We start from the raw sequence: 13,832 nt of genomic DNA, 5'->3' as shown, positions 1-13,832 counted from the left end.
TCCAGCCAACTTGACACAACTGTGGGAAGCATTGGAGTCAACATGGGCCAGCATCCCTGTGGAACGCCTTCGACACCTTGTAGAGTCCATGCCCCGACGAATTGAGGCTATTCTGAGGGAAAAAGGGGGGGGTGACACTCAATATTAGCAAGATGTTCTTAATGTTTGCACACTGTGTATATTATAAGATCATCTTTGAGAACTAACAACCACCAAAATAAAAACTGGGATAATAAAAAATGCCCAAAATGCCATGGGGAACCCATTGATTTTGTTATAATGTTGGAGTCACTCAATGTTGGAGATAACCGAAGAACACATAAGCCATGGCAAAATGTGTAAAATTGCAGGAAATGTGTTGAAAACAGCGACATTTTGTCTATGCGACCAAGAGGATGTCGGAGACCACACCATTGGCCACGCCCACTTCCACACTAACTTTGCAACCGCTGCTGAAAACAATCCTAGGGGAAACACTCGGGAAAGAATGCATGTTTGGAGAGATGGAGAGGAAGATAAAAACAGTGAAAGAGAGTGAGTGAGAGGAAAGACAAAATAAGCGCTATTAGAAAGCGGAGCACACATGTAGCAGCCAGGCGGTTTGTGCACATGCCTGAATGACACCAGACATCAGCTGATCTGCCCTCTTGTACGGTCGCCATGACAACCCCATCTCCTGGGAAGTTGGCATGACAACGGCGGCGGCACGGATGGAGAGGGAGAGGGAGGAAGATGGCAGAAAGCGAAGGGAATGTGCCAGGAAAAAGAGGGATGAGGGAGGTAGAGAGGGATGTATAACGGATCGTCTTTTCATTTTTTACACTTTTGTTTTATACACGGACACAACAGTTAACACAGTAACGATCGCTGTATGCGTCACAAGGCATTGGTTAATTGACCTATAAATCGGAGGTAGACAGCCGTGGCTCCTCAGTAGTATGGACGTATGGGGAGCTATCCATCTCCCTGGCCTAGTGGATACGTCCCAAATGGCACCCTATTTCCTACATAGCGCACTACTTTTCCCAGAGCCCTATGGACTACAGGTTGCCATTTGGGATGCAACAATTGCCTTTGGTTCCTGCAGGGGCACTAAATAAACACAAGGGAAGCCAAGGTTTAGCATGGCAGCAACGTAGCTGGCTTGCTAATCAACAGGCCTTTCCCCTCCATCCGACCTTCAAGTAATCGATGGTTCCTCGTCATGCCTCGGTGGCATCCCTAGCAACCATACGTCTCCATCTCAATCTACTCTCTCACCTTGACCAGCTCTCTCACTCCTAGAGATGACATTCAGAATAATGGAGTATTTAATCATGCATGTGTGTGTGGGGGGATGCAGTTACAATATATGATGTCATACATGCAATATGTTGTGGTGTGTGTGTGTGGGGTAGTTACAATACATGATGTTATACATGTAGCTGTACACAATGTTCTATACTGTATGTATTGTGGGTTACATCCTTCTCTACCTCTCTGAGTAGCCTTCTTATGTCTCCCAGTCTGCTCCATTTAACAATACTGAAGCTTCAGACTGAGTGTCCAGCAGACACGCTTTCCCTCTCCGGGCTCTCTTGTGTGTGTGTGTGTGTGTGTGTGTGTGTGTGTGTGTGTGTGTGTGTGTGTGTGTGTGTGTGTGTGTGTGTGTGTGTGTGTGTGTGTGTGTGTGTGTGTAAACAATAGCCGATAGCCCTTCAGCCAACCCCATTCTCCTCCTAGCCCTGCTTTTCCATTTCCCCTTTCCATTACAGATGCAGCGATAGGACCGGGGTGTCCATCCTATAATTCTTTCCTGACTGTTTTTCAGATTGAACAAAATGGTTCCTTGTCATAGTTGTCATCGTACGCCTCAGCTCATTTCTCACTCATTACAACAGAACAGGGAGGGAATATCTGGCCAAAGATGAATGGATTACCTTTCTACCTCTCTCTCTCTCCCTCTCATTCACCCTCCCTTCTCTCTCTCTCCCTCTTTTTCATTCCTTTTCCCCTCTTTATCCACAAGGTCAACTTTCCAGGTATAAGCCACTGTTAATATCTGCCTGTACTGTAATACCAGAGATGCTACTTTGACTCGTACTTGGAACGAGGACAGAGGTTTAAATGCGGGTGTAGGTTACATAAACAGAGTTCTGATAAAAAGCCAGGATGTTTTGGGAAAAAGCAGGGACGCACTGCTGTAAATCTAAAAACAACCCAGAGGATTTTCACCATGGAAACAAGGCTCATAGTCTCTGTGTGCCTTATAGTCCACCAATCAGTGTGAATGTTTTTAACATAACATGAATGCAGTGGAGAAAGGACTGGGAAAGTTGTACATTTAAACACTGTTGCCATAGCTACAAATAATAGTCTCCGTATATAGTATAATAAAATACTCTCAGAGACGAGAGATAATTATGATGATTTAAAACTAAACAAAATCCCATCTAATCTTTTTAAATTAAAGTCTAACAGGACGTGGGAAAGACAATTATTCCATTATCTCAACATAGTGTTTAATATCCCCCTCCTCAAACCATGCTGTTATTAATTATCAATTGAGATTAATTTAGAGATATCCATTAAGCTATTTAGAGCCACAGCTAGTAAGATTTCCATCATTTTCAACTACATAAAATACACAATATTAACAACACAGGGGAGATGATCCTACATTGTAGAGGGGGATGCTCTTCATGGGCTTGTACTGCTTCAGGGGGTCCATCTTGTACAGGTGGCGGTCTGTGATGAGGACGGCCCGGTCCTCTGCCTTGTGGAAACGGTTGATCTGCGAAACACAAAGATCCTCATCAGTCACCCCACAGGAGTCCCACACACACAGCCAACACACACCACTGGGAGTTGGCTAAACTCAGAGACAGTTAGGTGAGAGTGTGTGTGTTGTGTAACAGATGTGATCGTATTCTCTATTGTGTGTGTGTGTGTGCGTCTGCATCTGCATATACGTACCTTGCGCACGTTGCAGGAGAAGAGAACTCTCATGAACTTGTCCTTACGCTGCAGCTCACTGGACACCAAGGTGAAGGAGGACGCTGTGTCAGGACTGTCTCGCTTCTGAACACACACACACACACACAAAGACAAAGACTGTCATGAAGATCAACTCTACATGTATTTTAGTTCAACAATGCACGCATACACACGGCAAACACACACACGGTCACCCGTACACCACTACACCCCAAAAACACACACACACACACACACACACACACACACACACACACACACACACACACACACACACACACACACACACACACACACACACATTTACAACTACCTTAAAATAAAAAACAACAACAACACACACATCAACCGCTAAACTCCTCCTTTGAGGAGCTCAGAGCTACAGTGTCAGAACCCCTCCCTGCCAGTCCAACTCACCAGGTAGTTGCCCTCCCAGGTCCTCTGCAGCCCCAGGTCAGGTCTCTGGCCCTTGAGGGCCTCCAGGGTATCCCCCTTGGCCCTGATCTGCAGCTTCTCCTCTGGAGTCAGGTCTTTGATCAGCATCCATACCCACCACCTAAAGCAACAAGAAACACCGTCAGGAATAGCAATGGAGCCAAGATATCGACTCTGATACTGTAGAATCTATAGCCTTGATAACTGGATTGGCTATTTCTGACTTGATGATACTGTAGAACAGTGATTTCTTGGGGGGCTGCACTCTCTCTGACAAGAAACATCCTGCCTTGAAACTGTACTTTCAAAGCATGAAGTGTGGAATTGAACTTTCTCTGGATGAAAGTATTGTATGAGGCTTTGATGGGGGAAAATCAATGTCCACCACAGAGCTGAGGCTGAAGGAAACATGGGTAAGAACCTTCAAAGGAAACCAGTTGGAGTTTAAAACAGCACCGCTGGCTATGGCACTCCTCAGAATTGTTACTACACTGATCATATACCGATGGAAGGGCTTACAGTGCATTGTGTTCAAGGGTTGATGTTCTGTCTGAACAGAGGTGGGACAAGTCATATTACAACCCTGTGTGTGTGCACGCGGGTGATTTCCCATTTGTTCACCTGTTGTAGAAGCTCCGCAGCGCCTCTTCAAACCTCCGCAGTACTTTGGGCGGCGTGGGCCACTTGATGTGCTTGCCGTGGTCCTTCATGGAGCGCACGTTTTTGAATTTGCGGTTGACGTCTTTGATGTAAGACTTGACTTTGAAGCGCCGGTAGGCCCGCAGGATGATGAGGGCGGCTCGCATGCGCCGGTAACGCATCCTGGCTATGGTACCGCGCCATATCTGGTGAATAGGACCGAAGAGAGAGAAGGGGATGGAGAGGTTCATACACTGGAAATGAATAAACGTATTTATTGATACCTCCCGATAACAACTATTAGTTGAACAGGATTTATGTCTAGAGTATGAAACAAACTAAATATAATACATGTCAAATGTGAATAAAGGCAGCCTATATTGGAGCAACATATTCATCAGACCTTTATTGAAAATAATGCATAAACGAACATGTACGTACGTTTTTATGAGCTCAAGCAAGAAAGCAAAAACAAAGATTAACATAATAAACTTTCACATTTAAGTTAGTAGCTGTAAATCTGAACAGCTTGCCCTGTGCCGGCATAACCAAACACCAGTTACACGCCGCCACCACCTCATCAAATCCCTCATAGCTATCCTTTGGCAAATGACAGGAGTGGCAAAGAGTGGAATATTAGCTAAAAAGACTGGTACCCAGGCTAGCTCAAACATGTAAGAATTCAGTTCATCACCATTAGTTATTTCCGTGCATTACAGATAAAATAATGCACACTAGAATGCCCTTAAAGTCAATGAGAAACTACACTGAACAAAAATATAAATGCAAAATGTAAAGTGTTGGTCCCATGTTTCATGAGCTGAAATAAAAGATCACTAAAATGTTCCATACGCACAAAAAACATATTTTTCTAAAATGTTGTGCACAAATTTGTTTACATCCCTGTTAGTGAGCATTTCTCATTTGCCAAGAGAATCCATCCACCTGACAGGTGTGGCATATCAAGAAGCTGATTAAACAGCATGATCATTATACAGGTGCACCTTGTGATGGGGACAATAAAAGGCCACTCTAAAATGTGCAGTTTTGTCCCACAACACAATGCCACAGATGTCTCAAGTTTTGAAGGAGCGTGCAATTGGCATGCTGACTGCATGAATGTCCACCAGCGCTGTTGTCATAGAACTGAATGTTCATTTCTCTACCATAAGCCGCCTCCAACGTCCAACCAGCCTCACAACCGTCGTGTGGGCGAGCGGTTTGCTGATGTCAATGTTGTGAACAGAGTACCCCATGGTGGCGGTGGGGTTATGGTATGGGCAGGCATAAGCTACAGACAACGAACACAATTGCATTTTATCAATGGCAATTTGAATGCACAGAGATATCGTGACGAGATCCTGAGGCCCATTGTCGTGCCATTCATCCGCCGCTATCACCTCATGTTTCAGCATTATAATGCACGGCCCAATGTCGCAAGGATCTGTACACAATTCCTGGAAGCTGAACATTTTCCAGTTCTTCCATGGCATACTCAGACATGTCACCCATTAAGCATGTTTGGGATGCATATCTTTATTCCCAGTCATGTGAAATCCATAGATTACGGCCTAATGAACTTATTTCAATTGACTTATTTCCTTATATGAACTAACTCAGTAAAATATTTTAAATTGTTGCATGTTGCGTTTATATTTTTGTTCAGTATAATTGAATTCAGATCCCAAAACATTATTATTATATTAAACTATTTGAATACAGATCTCAGAAAGTGACTACTTTTCAAAACTATGTGAATACAGATATCAGAAAGGAACTACGTTTTAAAACTGAATACATATCAGAGAAAGCAACTACTTTTTATTTTTGATGTGTAACAATTTCTAAAAAACGGTTTTCGCTTTGTCATTATGGGGTAGTGTGTGTACATTGATGAAATTTTTTTTATCTAATCCATTTTAGAATAAGGCTGTAACGTAACAAAATGTGGAAAAAGGGAAGGGGTCTGAATACATTTACATTTTAGTCATTTAGCAGACGCTCTTATCCAGAGCGACTTACAGTTAGTGAGTGCAAACATTATTATGATTTTTCATACTGGCACCCCGTGGGAATTGAACCCACAACCCTGGCGTTGCAAATGCCATGCTCTACCAACTGAGCTACATCCCTGCCGGCCATTCCCTCCCCTACCCTGGACGACGCAGGGCCAATTATGCGCCGCCCCATGGGTCTCCCGGACGCGGCCGGCTACGACAGAGCCTGGATTCGAACCAGGATCTCTAGTGGCACAGCTAGCACTGCGATGAGGTGCCTTAGACCACTGCGCCACTGTACTCTAATGTTGAGATGATTCCATGTCCTTCATGTATTTAATTATAGGCTATAGGCAATATTTTGATTAATATCCAAGAGCCCTCCATACCATGTGCTAACGATCATATATTCAAACTAATTCAACTAACTGCTGTAGTTTTTGGTTCTTCATCAAATATTTGGCAGCCATCACATTTTTGGGGTTTCAAACAACTTGCATATATTAAAATACCTTCAAATATTATATGGTTTTCTGAGAGGTATTCAAAATACTTTCAAATATGATTTGGTTTTCTGAGACCTGTATTTGAATATCAAAGAAAATAGTTGCCTTTAGTTGAAAGTCTACAGAAAATATATTCGACTACCTCGAGTATTTGAAAGTTGGTATTTAAAAATAAACTACAAAATACAACTATTTTCATTAGGCACCAATTTATTAATTTTTTTACTGAAAACCGGGAGGGACTACCTGAACTTGTCCAATAAGAAACGCTCGTTTTCCGTTGCAAAACGTTTTTCTACAGTGTGACAAGGATGATGAGGTGAACACATGAATAGAATACAACTCATAGATGGTCCCCGCTAACTAACTGTGTTAGAAAAAAAAACATTCAAATTCAGATTTGATCAAATGTTTGGGGAAATGAAGTCTGTTTTAGGCGAGCGGCATTGAGATAAGATATTCTAAAATAAGATATTAAAATGGAGAATTTAAGATTTTTCTTAAGGGACCCGAGTGTATTATGGTCTTGGGTTGAGATAAACAGAATTTGCATAAAGGTGCAATATGCAGAAATTAATCCGTCATTTCCTGGTTGCAAAAATTCTAATAGTTCGCCTAATTTCAGTTTATATGAAAAAGCAAGCAATAGTGTATAGCTTATAGTATAGTGTAGAGAATCAATGTACCATCTAAACTGCTGTGAAATATATTTTCATTAAGCAAAAATATTGTATTTTCAGCTGATGTACAAAACCGAAAGTAAAAGACGCAAAAACTAAACGTAAGAACAGAAAGCAAAGAAATAGCGCACATAGAACAGATCTACCGCTTCTTAGACTTGCTTTTAATGAGAATGACAGATCTATACAACTTACATTTCTATGTACATTTGGTTACATATTGCAGCTTTAAGTGATTGTGAGCAATATACTGTAGGGCTATTGGACCCTCAATGACCTTCTTTACTTTGATTTTAAACAAAGACTAAGATTCTGAGCGGAGAGGTGGTGGGATGGCTGCGTGTACATCTCTTCCTAAAACATTCCATATGGGCAGATATGAGAAACGTTATCTAAGTGACAAAATACTGTAACCACATCTGATTAACTGTGGCAGTTGTGTCATACATAATATTGCCAATAGATGGTAACTACTTAGCATCAATCAAGGCCTTTGTATAAACATACATTTGAATGTGAATGTCCTGAGCTAAAAGTAAGAAGCGGGTTGCAGGAAGAGCAACAGCGACATTGGATAAGGCCTAAACATAATCTAAATCTATCTGAATCCATTATCTTAAGCTGATTATGATATACAAGAGGTAAATTACTTGATGTGTGTATTCACCATGGACTTAGGTGGGCCCGCCCGGCACACACACACACACACACACACACACACACACACACACACACACAACTGCTTGGCTGCGCTTAAACAAAGAGGGGCAGACAGTGTGGATGATCATGAGTAGGAAGGTGGGGAGAGGACAACACCCAGGGGAACGTATGTAAATCAGGCCAATAACACGTCCGGAACTCCCTCCTCTCCAATAGAGCCATCTGATCACCATTTTACAGACTCCCTCCATCATGGAGTCGTACTAGCCACACGCTGCCCTGACTTTGGGGCTCCAGATTTACGAGCTTGTCAAAGCCATTGGGGGTGTCTTGGCCAGACAAAGTGGGACAGATTGGTAAGGCTTTACTGGGGCGCTTTGAAATGCATGCTGGGTAGGGAGAGGCCGGCCAGCACAAATCACATACCATGACAATGGCTGGATGTGTAGGGAGTTTGAGAGAGAAGAACATAAAGATGAAATATTTTACTTGACATATATCTTCATGTAAACGTATAGATATATAGGCTACACCAAGTGCTGAAACTGCTTTAGGACTACTGAAGAGCCATATACCATTCATAGTCTCTGACCAAACATGCTAAATCAAAATATCCTTTTATATGTCATCCACAAAACAAATCAAACATGGAAAGACAGATAGCCTAGTCGATTTGGGCCAGCGGAGCGACACACTCGACTACAATCCAATGCTGAGCACCACTATTTCCCTGTCCTCCAGGGACATCAGGCTGGTTTTCCAGTGACATGCTCGACACACCAAGGTGGGTGGAGACGGCATCAAGCGGAGTGTGTGACACAATTTAACAAGGGCACAACACACACACACACACTCTGACCGCAGGCAATCACCAGGGACACTGGCTGAGACACTGGGCCAACGGGTATTAGCATAAATCAATCCAGTGCTTGTGTGAACAGCAACAGCATCACCACATGCTCAAGGCAGCAGCCAGTGCCTTGCTCTGAAACCCTCATTAGACTGACATCCTCTATACATGATCACCATGTTCCATCATTGGGCTCCTGTACTGTGTGACAAATAATTTTTAACAATGGGAATACAGGAACTAAAGTAAGGAGGAAATAGAATAGCTATGGATCCTGTTGATCGATAGAAATATTGATGGAAATTTTGAATTTGTGTTGCCTCCATGGACAGACTGTCAGACACTAAAATCAATAACTGAAACAAAGAAACCTTCAGAAATGATTGCTTGTATCAGGTCTGTCAATTAGAAATCCGGACAAGTAAAACATACTGTATTATACATGAATAGACATGCCAAAGGATAGAAAGAAAGGGGTGATTCTATGAGGAGTCGGGGGGAAAATGTTAAATGAAGGTCATAGTGGAGGAAAGCAGTGCACCTTGGCTGGGAGCCAAACCTGGGTTGCCATGGTGAGAGCCCCGTCTATCCATATCCTTCCACTGTCAGGGAGATGCGTCAGCTCAGTGGATTGTTTTGAATGTGGAACGCCTGGCACTACTTTATCTTCTTGTTGTTAGTGCGGTGAATCTAAGTGTGAATAACTTTACTCAAATAGCCTACAACGAATCAATTACATTACCAACTCAATGATTTTTTTGAATAAAATATGAGCCTGTATTAATTGGGTTTGCATTGTAAAATAGAAAATAAATGTGTGATTATGAATTCAAAGGAAACATCTGTGCCTTAATTGTTCAACAGTGGGAAGTTGGAAGTTGCTGAGGCAGTGAGAAGTTGCAGCAAAAGAGAATATTCAAACTGTCACCGCGCTAGTTGACAGCACAGTCGCAAACAAAACACATGAAAGAACACAAAATGAGAAGGCAGCTGAGCTCCAAGAGACAGCAGGGAAAAATACTCCAGTACAATGAAGACACACTTCTTCATCACCAAAGTCTTCCTCAATAACAGAGGATGCAGGTACAGTATCTTCCTAAGCAAAGGTCACTGAGAAAAGGAATGGCAACAAGAGAAACAACATGGTTTCAACCTGCAGAGGCATTAGGGGATAATTTACAAAACAACAGTTGCAGACTTCTTACGTGGCAAAATATATGTTGTCAAATGTCCTTGACTTTAGTAGCAACATTTGCATTGACGTGACGTAGCCTCATAAGCCACACTGTATCTGAAAAGGCAATGTTTCAGAATGAGGGGTGCGGTAACTCTGTTAGTGTTGCTGTTCTTCTGTCTGTCCGGGGCATGGGCTCAGGGAGAGAGTGGAGGGGTCAGAGACAGAGCTCAACAGGGTCACAGCGCAGGGAGAGAGAGCAGAGTTAGCGAAGTTCCGATGGAGACCCGAGGGACTGAAGCTATGGGCGTGACCGACGAACACACAACCACACCTGACATCTGGAATGAGATGAAGGAGCTGAGAGATATGGTGGTGGAGCAGAGAGAGAGAAGCTGAGGAACACGGAGGACAGAGTGACAGCAAGTGAGGACCAAGTGATGGACCTTAAAGTGGAGAAGAGAATCACTACGAAAGAAGTAGACGAACTGAAGACTGACAATCCAGCCTTGGAGGCCAGACTGACAGCCAGTGAGAGCCAGGTGGAGGAACTGAAGACAGACAATACAGCCTTGGAGGCCAGACTGACAGCCAGTGAGAGCCAGGTGGAGGAACTGAAGACAGACAATACAGCCTTGGAGGCCAGACTGACAGCCAGTGAGAGCCAGGTGGAGGAACTGAAGACAGACAATACAGCCTTGGAGGCCAGACTGACAGCCAGTGAGAGCCAGGTGGAGGAACTGAAGACAGACAATACAGCCTTGGAGGCCAGACTGACAGCCAGTGAGAGCCAGGTGGAGGAACTGAAGACAGAAAATCCAGCCTTGGAGGCCAGACTGACAGCCAGTGAGAGCCAGATGGAGGAACTGAAGACAGATTTTTTATTTACCTTTATTTAACTAGGCAAGTCAGTTAAGAACAAATTCTTATTTACAATGACGGCCTACACCGGCCAAACCCGGACGACGCTGGGCCAATTGTGCGCCGCCCTATGGGACTCCCAATCACGGCCGGTTGTGATACAGCCTGGAATCGAACCAGGGGGTCTGTAGTGATGCCACAAGCACTGAGATGCAGTGCCTTAGACCGCTGCGCCACTGGGGAGCCCATTACAGCCTTGGAGGCCAGACTGACAGCCTGTGAGAGCCAGGTGAAGGAACTGAAGAACGAGAATGCAAGTAGGCCTAATACACCTATAGTAGGTGTACGAATTACAATGAACAACATTTTGTTTCATCTGCTTTATATGAGCATTAATGGCTTATGTTTCCATAATTTCAAGCCAAGCAGCTGAACTGTCAGGAGTGGATATTTATATACTGATGTATAATAATGGTCTCCCGAGTGGCGCAGTGGTCTAAGGCACTGCATCGCAGTGCTAGCTGTGCCACTAGAGATCCTGGTTCGAATCCAGGCTCTGTCGTAGCCGGCCGCGAAAGGGAGACCCATGGGGCGGCGCACAATTGGCCCAGCGTCGTCCAGGGTAGGGGAGGGAATGGCCAGCAGGGATGTAGCTCAATTGGTTTGCAACGCCAGGGTTGTGGGCCAGTATGAAAAAATTATAATGTATGCACTCACTAACTGTAAGTCGCTCTGGATAAGAGCGTCTGCTAAATGACTAAAACTGTAAAATGTAAAAATGTAATGGCCAGAGAATTATGCGGAATTATGACTACCATTTTGATTCAAATCTTAAGTGTATATCTAATGTAGTTAGTCAGCAGCTGGAGGAGGAGGATGTGGATGCGATGTATATCACTGAAGGGTGTAGGCTCTATGATGATCCTGACAATCACATGATCTTAAGTGGCTTCCAGCTCTTCCCTGTGCGAGAACACTGTGAATGCTCAATGCTGTAATGGTCTCAGGTGAACCTATTTTTGGAGCCCCAAAATCATTATTAAAATCAATACTACTGTGTGTTGTTCATTAAAAAAGACATTGTTTACAAAGCTTGGAGTAGAACAACCTTATATTGTGTTATAATGAGGTTAGACAGTTGTTCTTAGCTCATGAAGCATTTCTAAATTACATTTTTCAATAATCAATGGGCCTATATCACTAATTGAAATGATAATTGAAGAGTTGTAAATATTGCAGAATGTATCTTTACATCCTATTTTCATTTAAATGTGATCATGTGGAAGGGTATTATCAGATCAAATGTTATTCATCACATGCTTCGTAAACAACAGGTGTCGACTAACAGTGAAATGCTTACTTATGGGCCCTTCCCAACAATGCAGAGAGAAAGAAAAGGTATAAATAATAGAAAAGTGATAACACATAATAATAAAAGTAATAATAAATACACAATGAGTAACGATAACTTGGCTATATACTGTACACGGGGTACCAGTACTGAGTCGATGTGCAGGGGTATGAGGTATTATCTGTTCTGCTGTAATAGTTCTACGAACTTCTATCACATGAAAATACATTGAATAACTTGCTAATATTTCTGGCAGATTGTCAATTTTGGAGGTAGCTAGGTGTTTTGCAGTCAGCAGTTGTAAATGTACCATAAGTAACAGAACACTATACACACCGTTGCAATAATGCCTACCTCAGACGAATTAGGATCAGGTTACATACTGCTGAGGCGTGTGGATAGAAGGGGATCAGTTCAGGCCCAGTAGGCAGACAGACAGCGTGCTAGGGCTTACACTAGGCTAACGCTAAGCTAATGTTAGCATAGCCTAGCCTACAGTCTCACTGATAAAACCTGTAACGCTTTCAATAGAAATTAATGTCCAGTTCCTAATACACAGGGGACTGACTCTCTGTCGTCATCTCAGCTAAAAGAATAGCCCTGACAGAAACTGATGTGGATGGCTGGGCTTAAACTGTCACGTTCGTTGAAGGACGGGTCAGACCAAGGCGCAGCGTGAAATGCATACATGTTTATTTCAACGATAAACACACGAACAAAACAACAAACCAACGTAACGTGAAGTCCTCAGGCTAAACACAAACCAAGCCTACACACGGAACAAGATCCCGCCACTAATGATTGCCAACAGGCTACTAAAGTATGATCCCCAATCAGAGACAACGAGCGACAGCTGCCTCTGATTGGGAATCACACCCGGCCAAACATAGAAACACAAACCTAGAATGAAAACCTAGAAATACTAACATAGATATCCACACCCTGACTCAACATACAAGAGTCCCATAAGTCAGGGCGTGACATAAATGTATGAAATATTCATAAAAAAATAAGGGTGGAAGCTCATGAATAATTTTTTTAAAAGTCTCTGTATTTGTGTTGGATTGTAGTATTTAATCCCCTTTAGGTTGGTTCAGATTGGGACTATCGGCCCTTCCTGAGGATAAGGTTCTGACTGCGGATTGGATGGGGGCTTGTGTGCTCAACTGCCCGCACAGTCCACACCTGGGAGTGGGCAGTGGAGCAGATATAGGCCATTGATAGTGGGATGTAGTGCACTCAGTCAGTCAGTGGTGAGGGCAGAGTTGATAGCCGTGACGGTGGATTCAGCGGAGCCACCCCCCCTCCCTTCAGGGAGGGGGTGAAGGGGCGGTAGGGAGAAAGGTACATTGTGTACTCCAGAAACAGGCATGGAGAAGGGCACTATATTCTCGGGTTCTATATATGGGACCCCTCACTTCTTATGTGGAGTGCAGTCACTGACAGGCACTTGTGGTGGGAGGGGAAGAGCGCTTGAGATACTGGCATGGGTTCTGCCACCCCTGGCATGGTGGGGCCCGTTGGCATAAGCCCCATTGGTGTGCCAGCTGCTGATAAGGGGATTGCATGGCACAGAGGATGAGCTGTGTGTGTAGGGGGCAGGGGACAAACAGAGTAAAATAGCAGTCTATTTTGCTTATTTGTGGAGGGTGGTGCATGAGAGTGTGTGTGTGTGTGCGTGCGTGAGCAACATCCATTGACAA

General features: G+C 43.6%; 1 protein-coding gene across 1 annotated transcript in view; it reads right to left on the bottom strand.

The window, feature by feature from the left end:
- myo1d (myosin 1D) overlaps positions 1 to 13,832 on the bottom strand; it is a 103,237-nt gene that overhangs the window by 27,634 nt on the left and 61,771 nt on the right. Inside the window, exons 17-20 of the mRNA XM_041858363.2 lie at positions 4,033 to 4,256; positions 3,394 to 3,532; positions 2,956 to 3,060; positions 2,660 to 2,773 (exon numbers count right to left, since the gene is read on the bottom strand). Coding sequence (XP_041714297.1) covers positions 2,660 to 2,773; positions 2,956 to 3,060; positions 3,394 to 3,532; positions 4,033 to 4,256 — 582 coding nt within the window. The remainder of the gene's footprint in view (positions 1 to 2,659; positions 2,774 to 2,955; positions 3,061 to 3,393; positions 3,533 to 4,032; positions 4,257 to 13,832) is intronic.

Source organism: Coregonus clupeaformis, chromosome 1 (genome assembly GCF_020615455.1).
Source record: "Coregonus clupeaformis isolate EN_2021a chromosome 1, ASM2061545v1, whole genome shotgun sequence".
In the NCBI taxonomy this organism is placed as follows: Eukaryota; Metazoa; Chordata; class Actinopteri; order Salmoniformes; family Salmonidae; genus Coregonus; species Coregonus clupeaformis.
The sequence above is the reverse complement of the archived record's forward strand: the minus strand, read 5'-3'. Positions and strand labels throughout refer to the sequence as shown.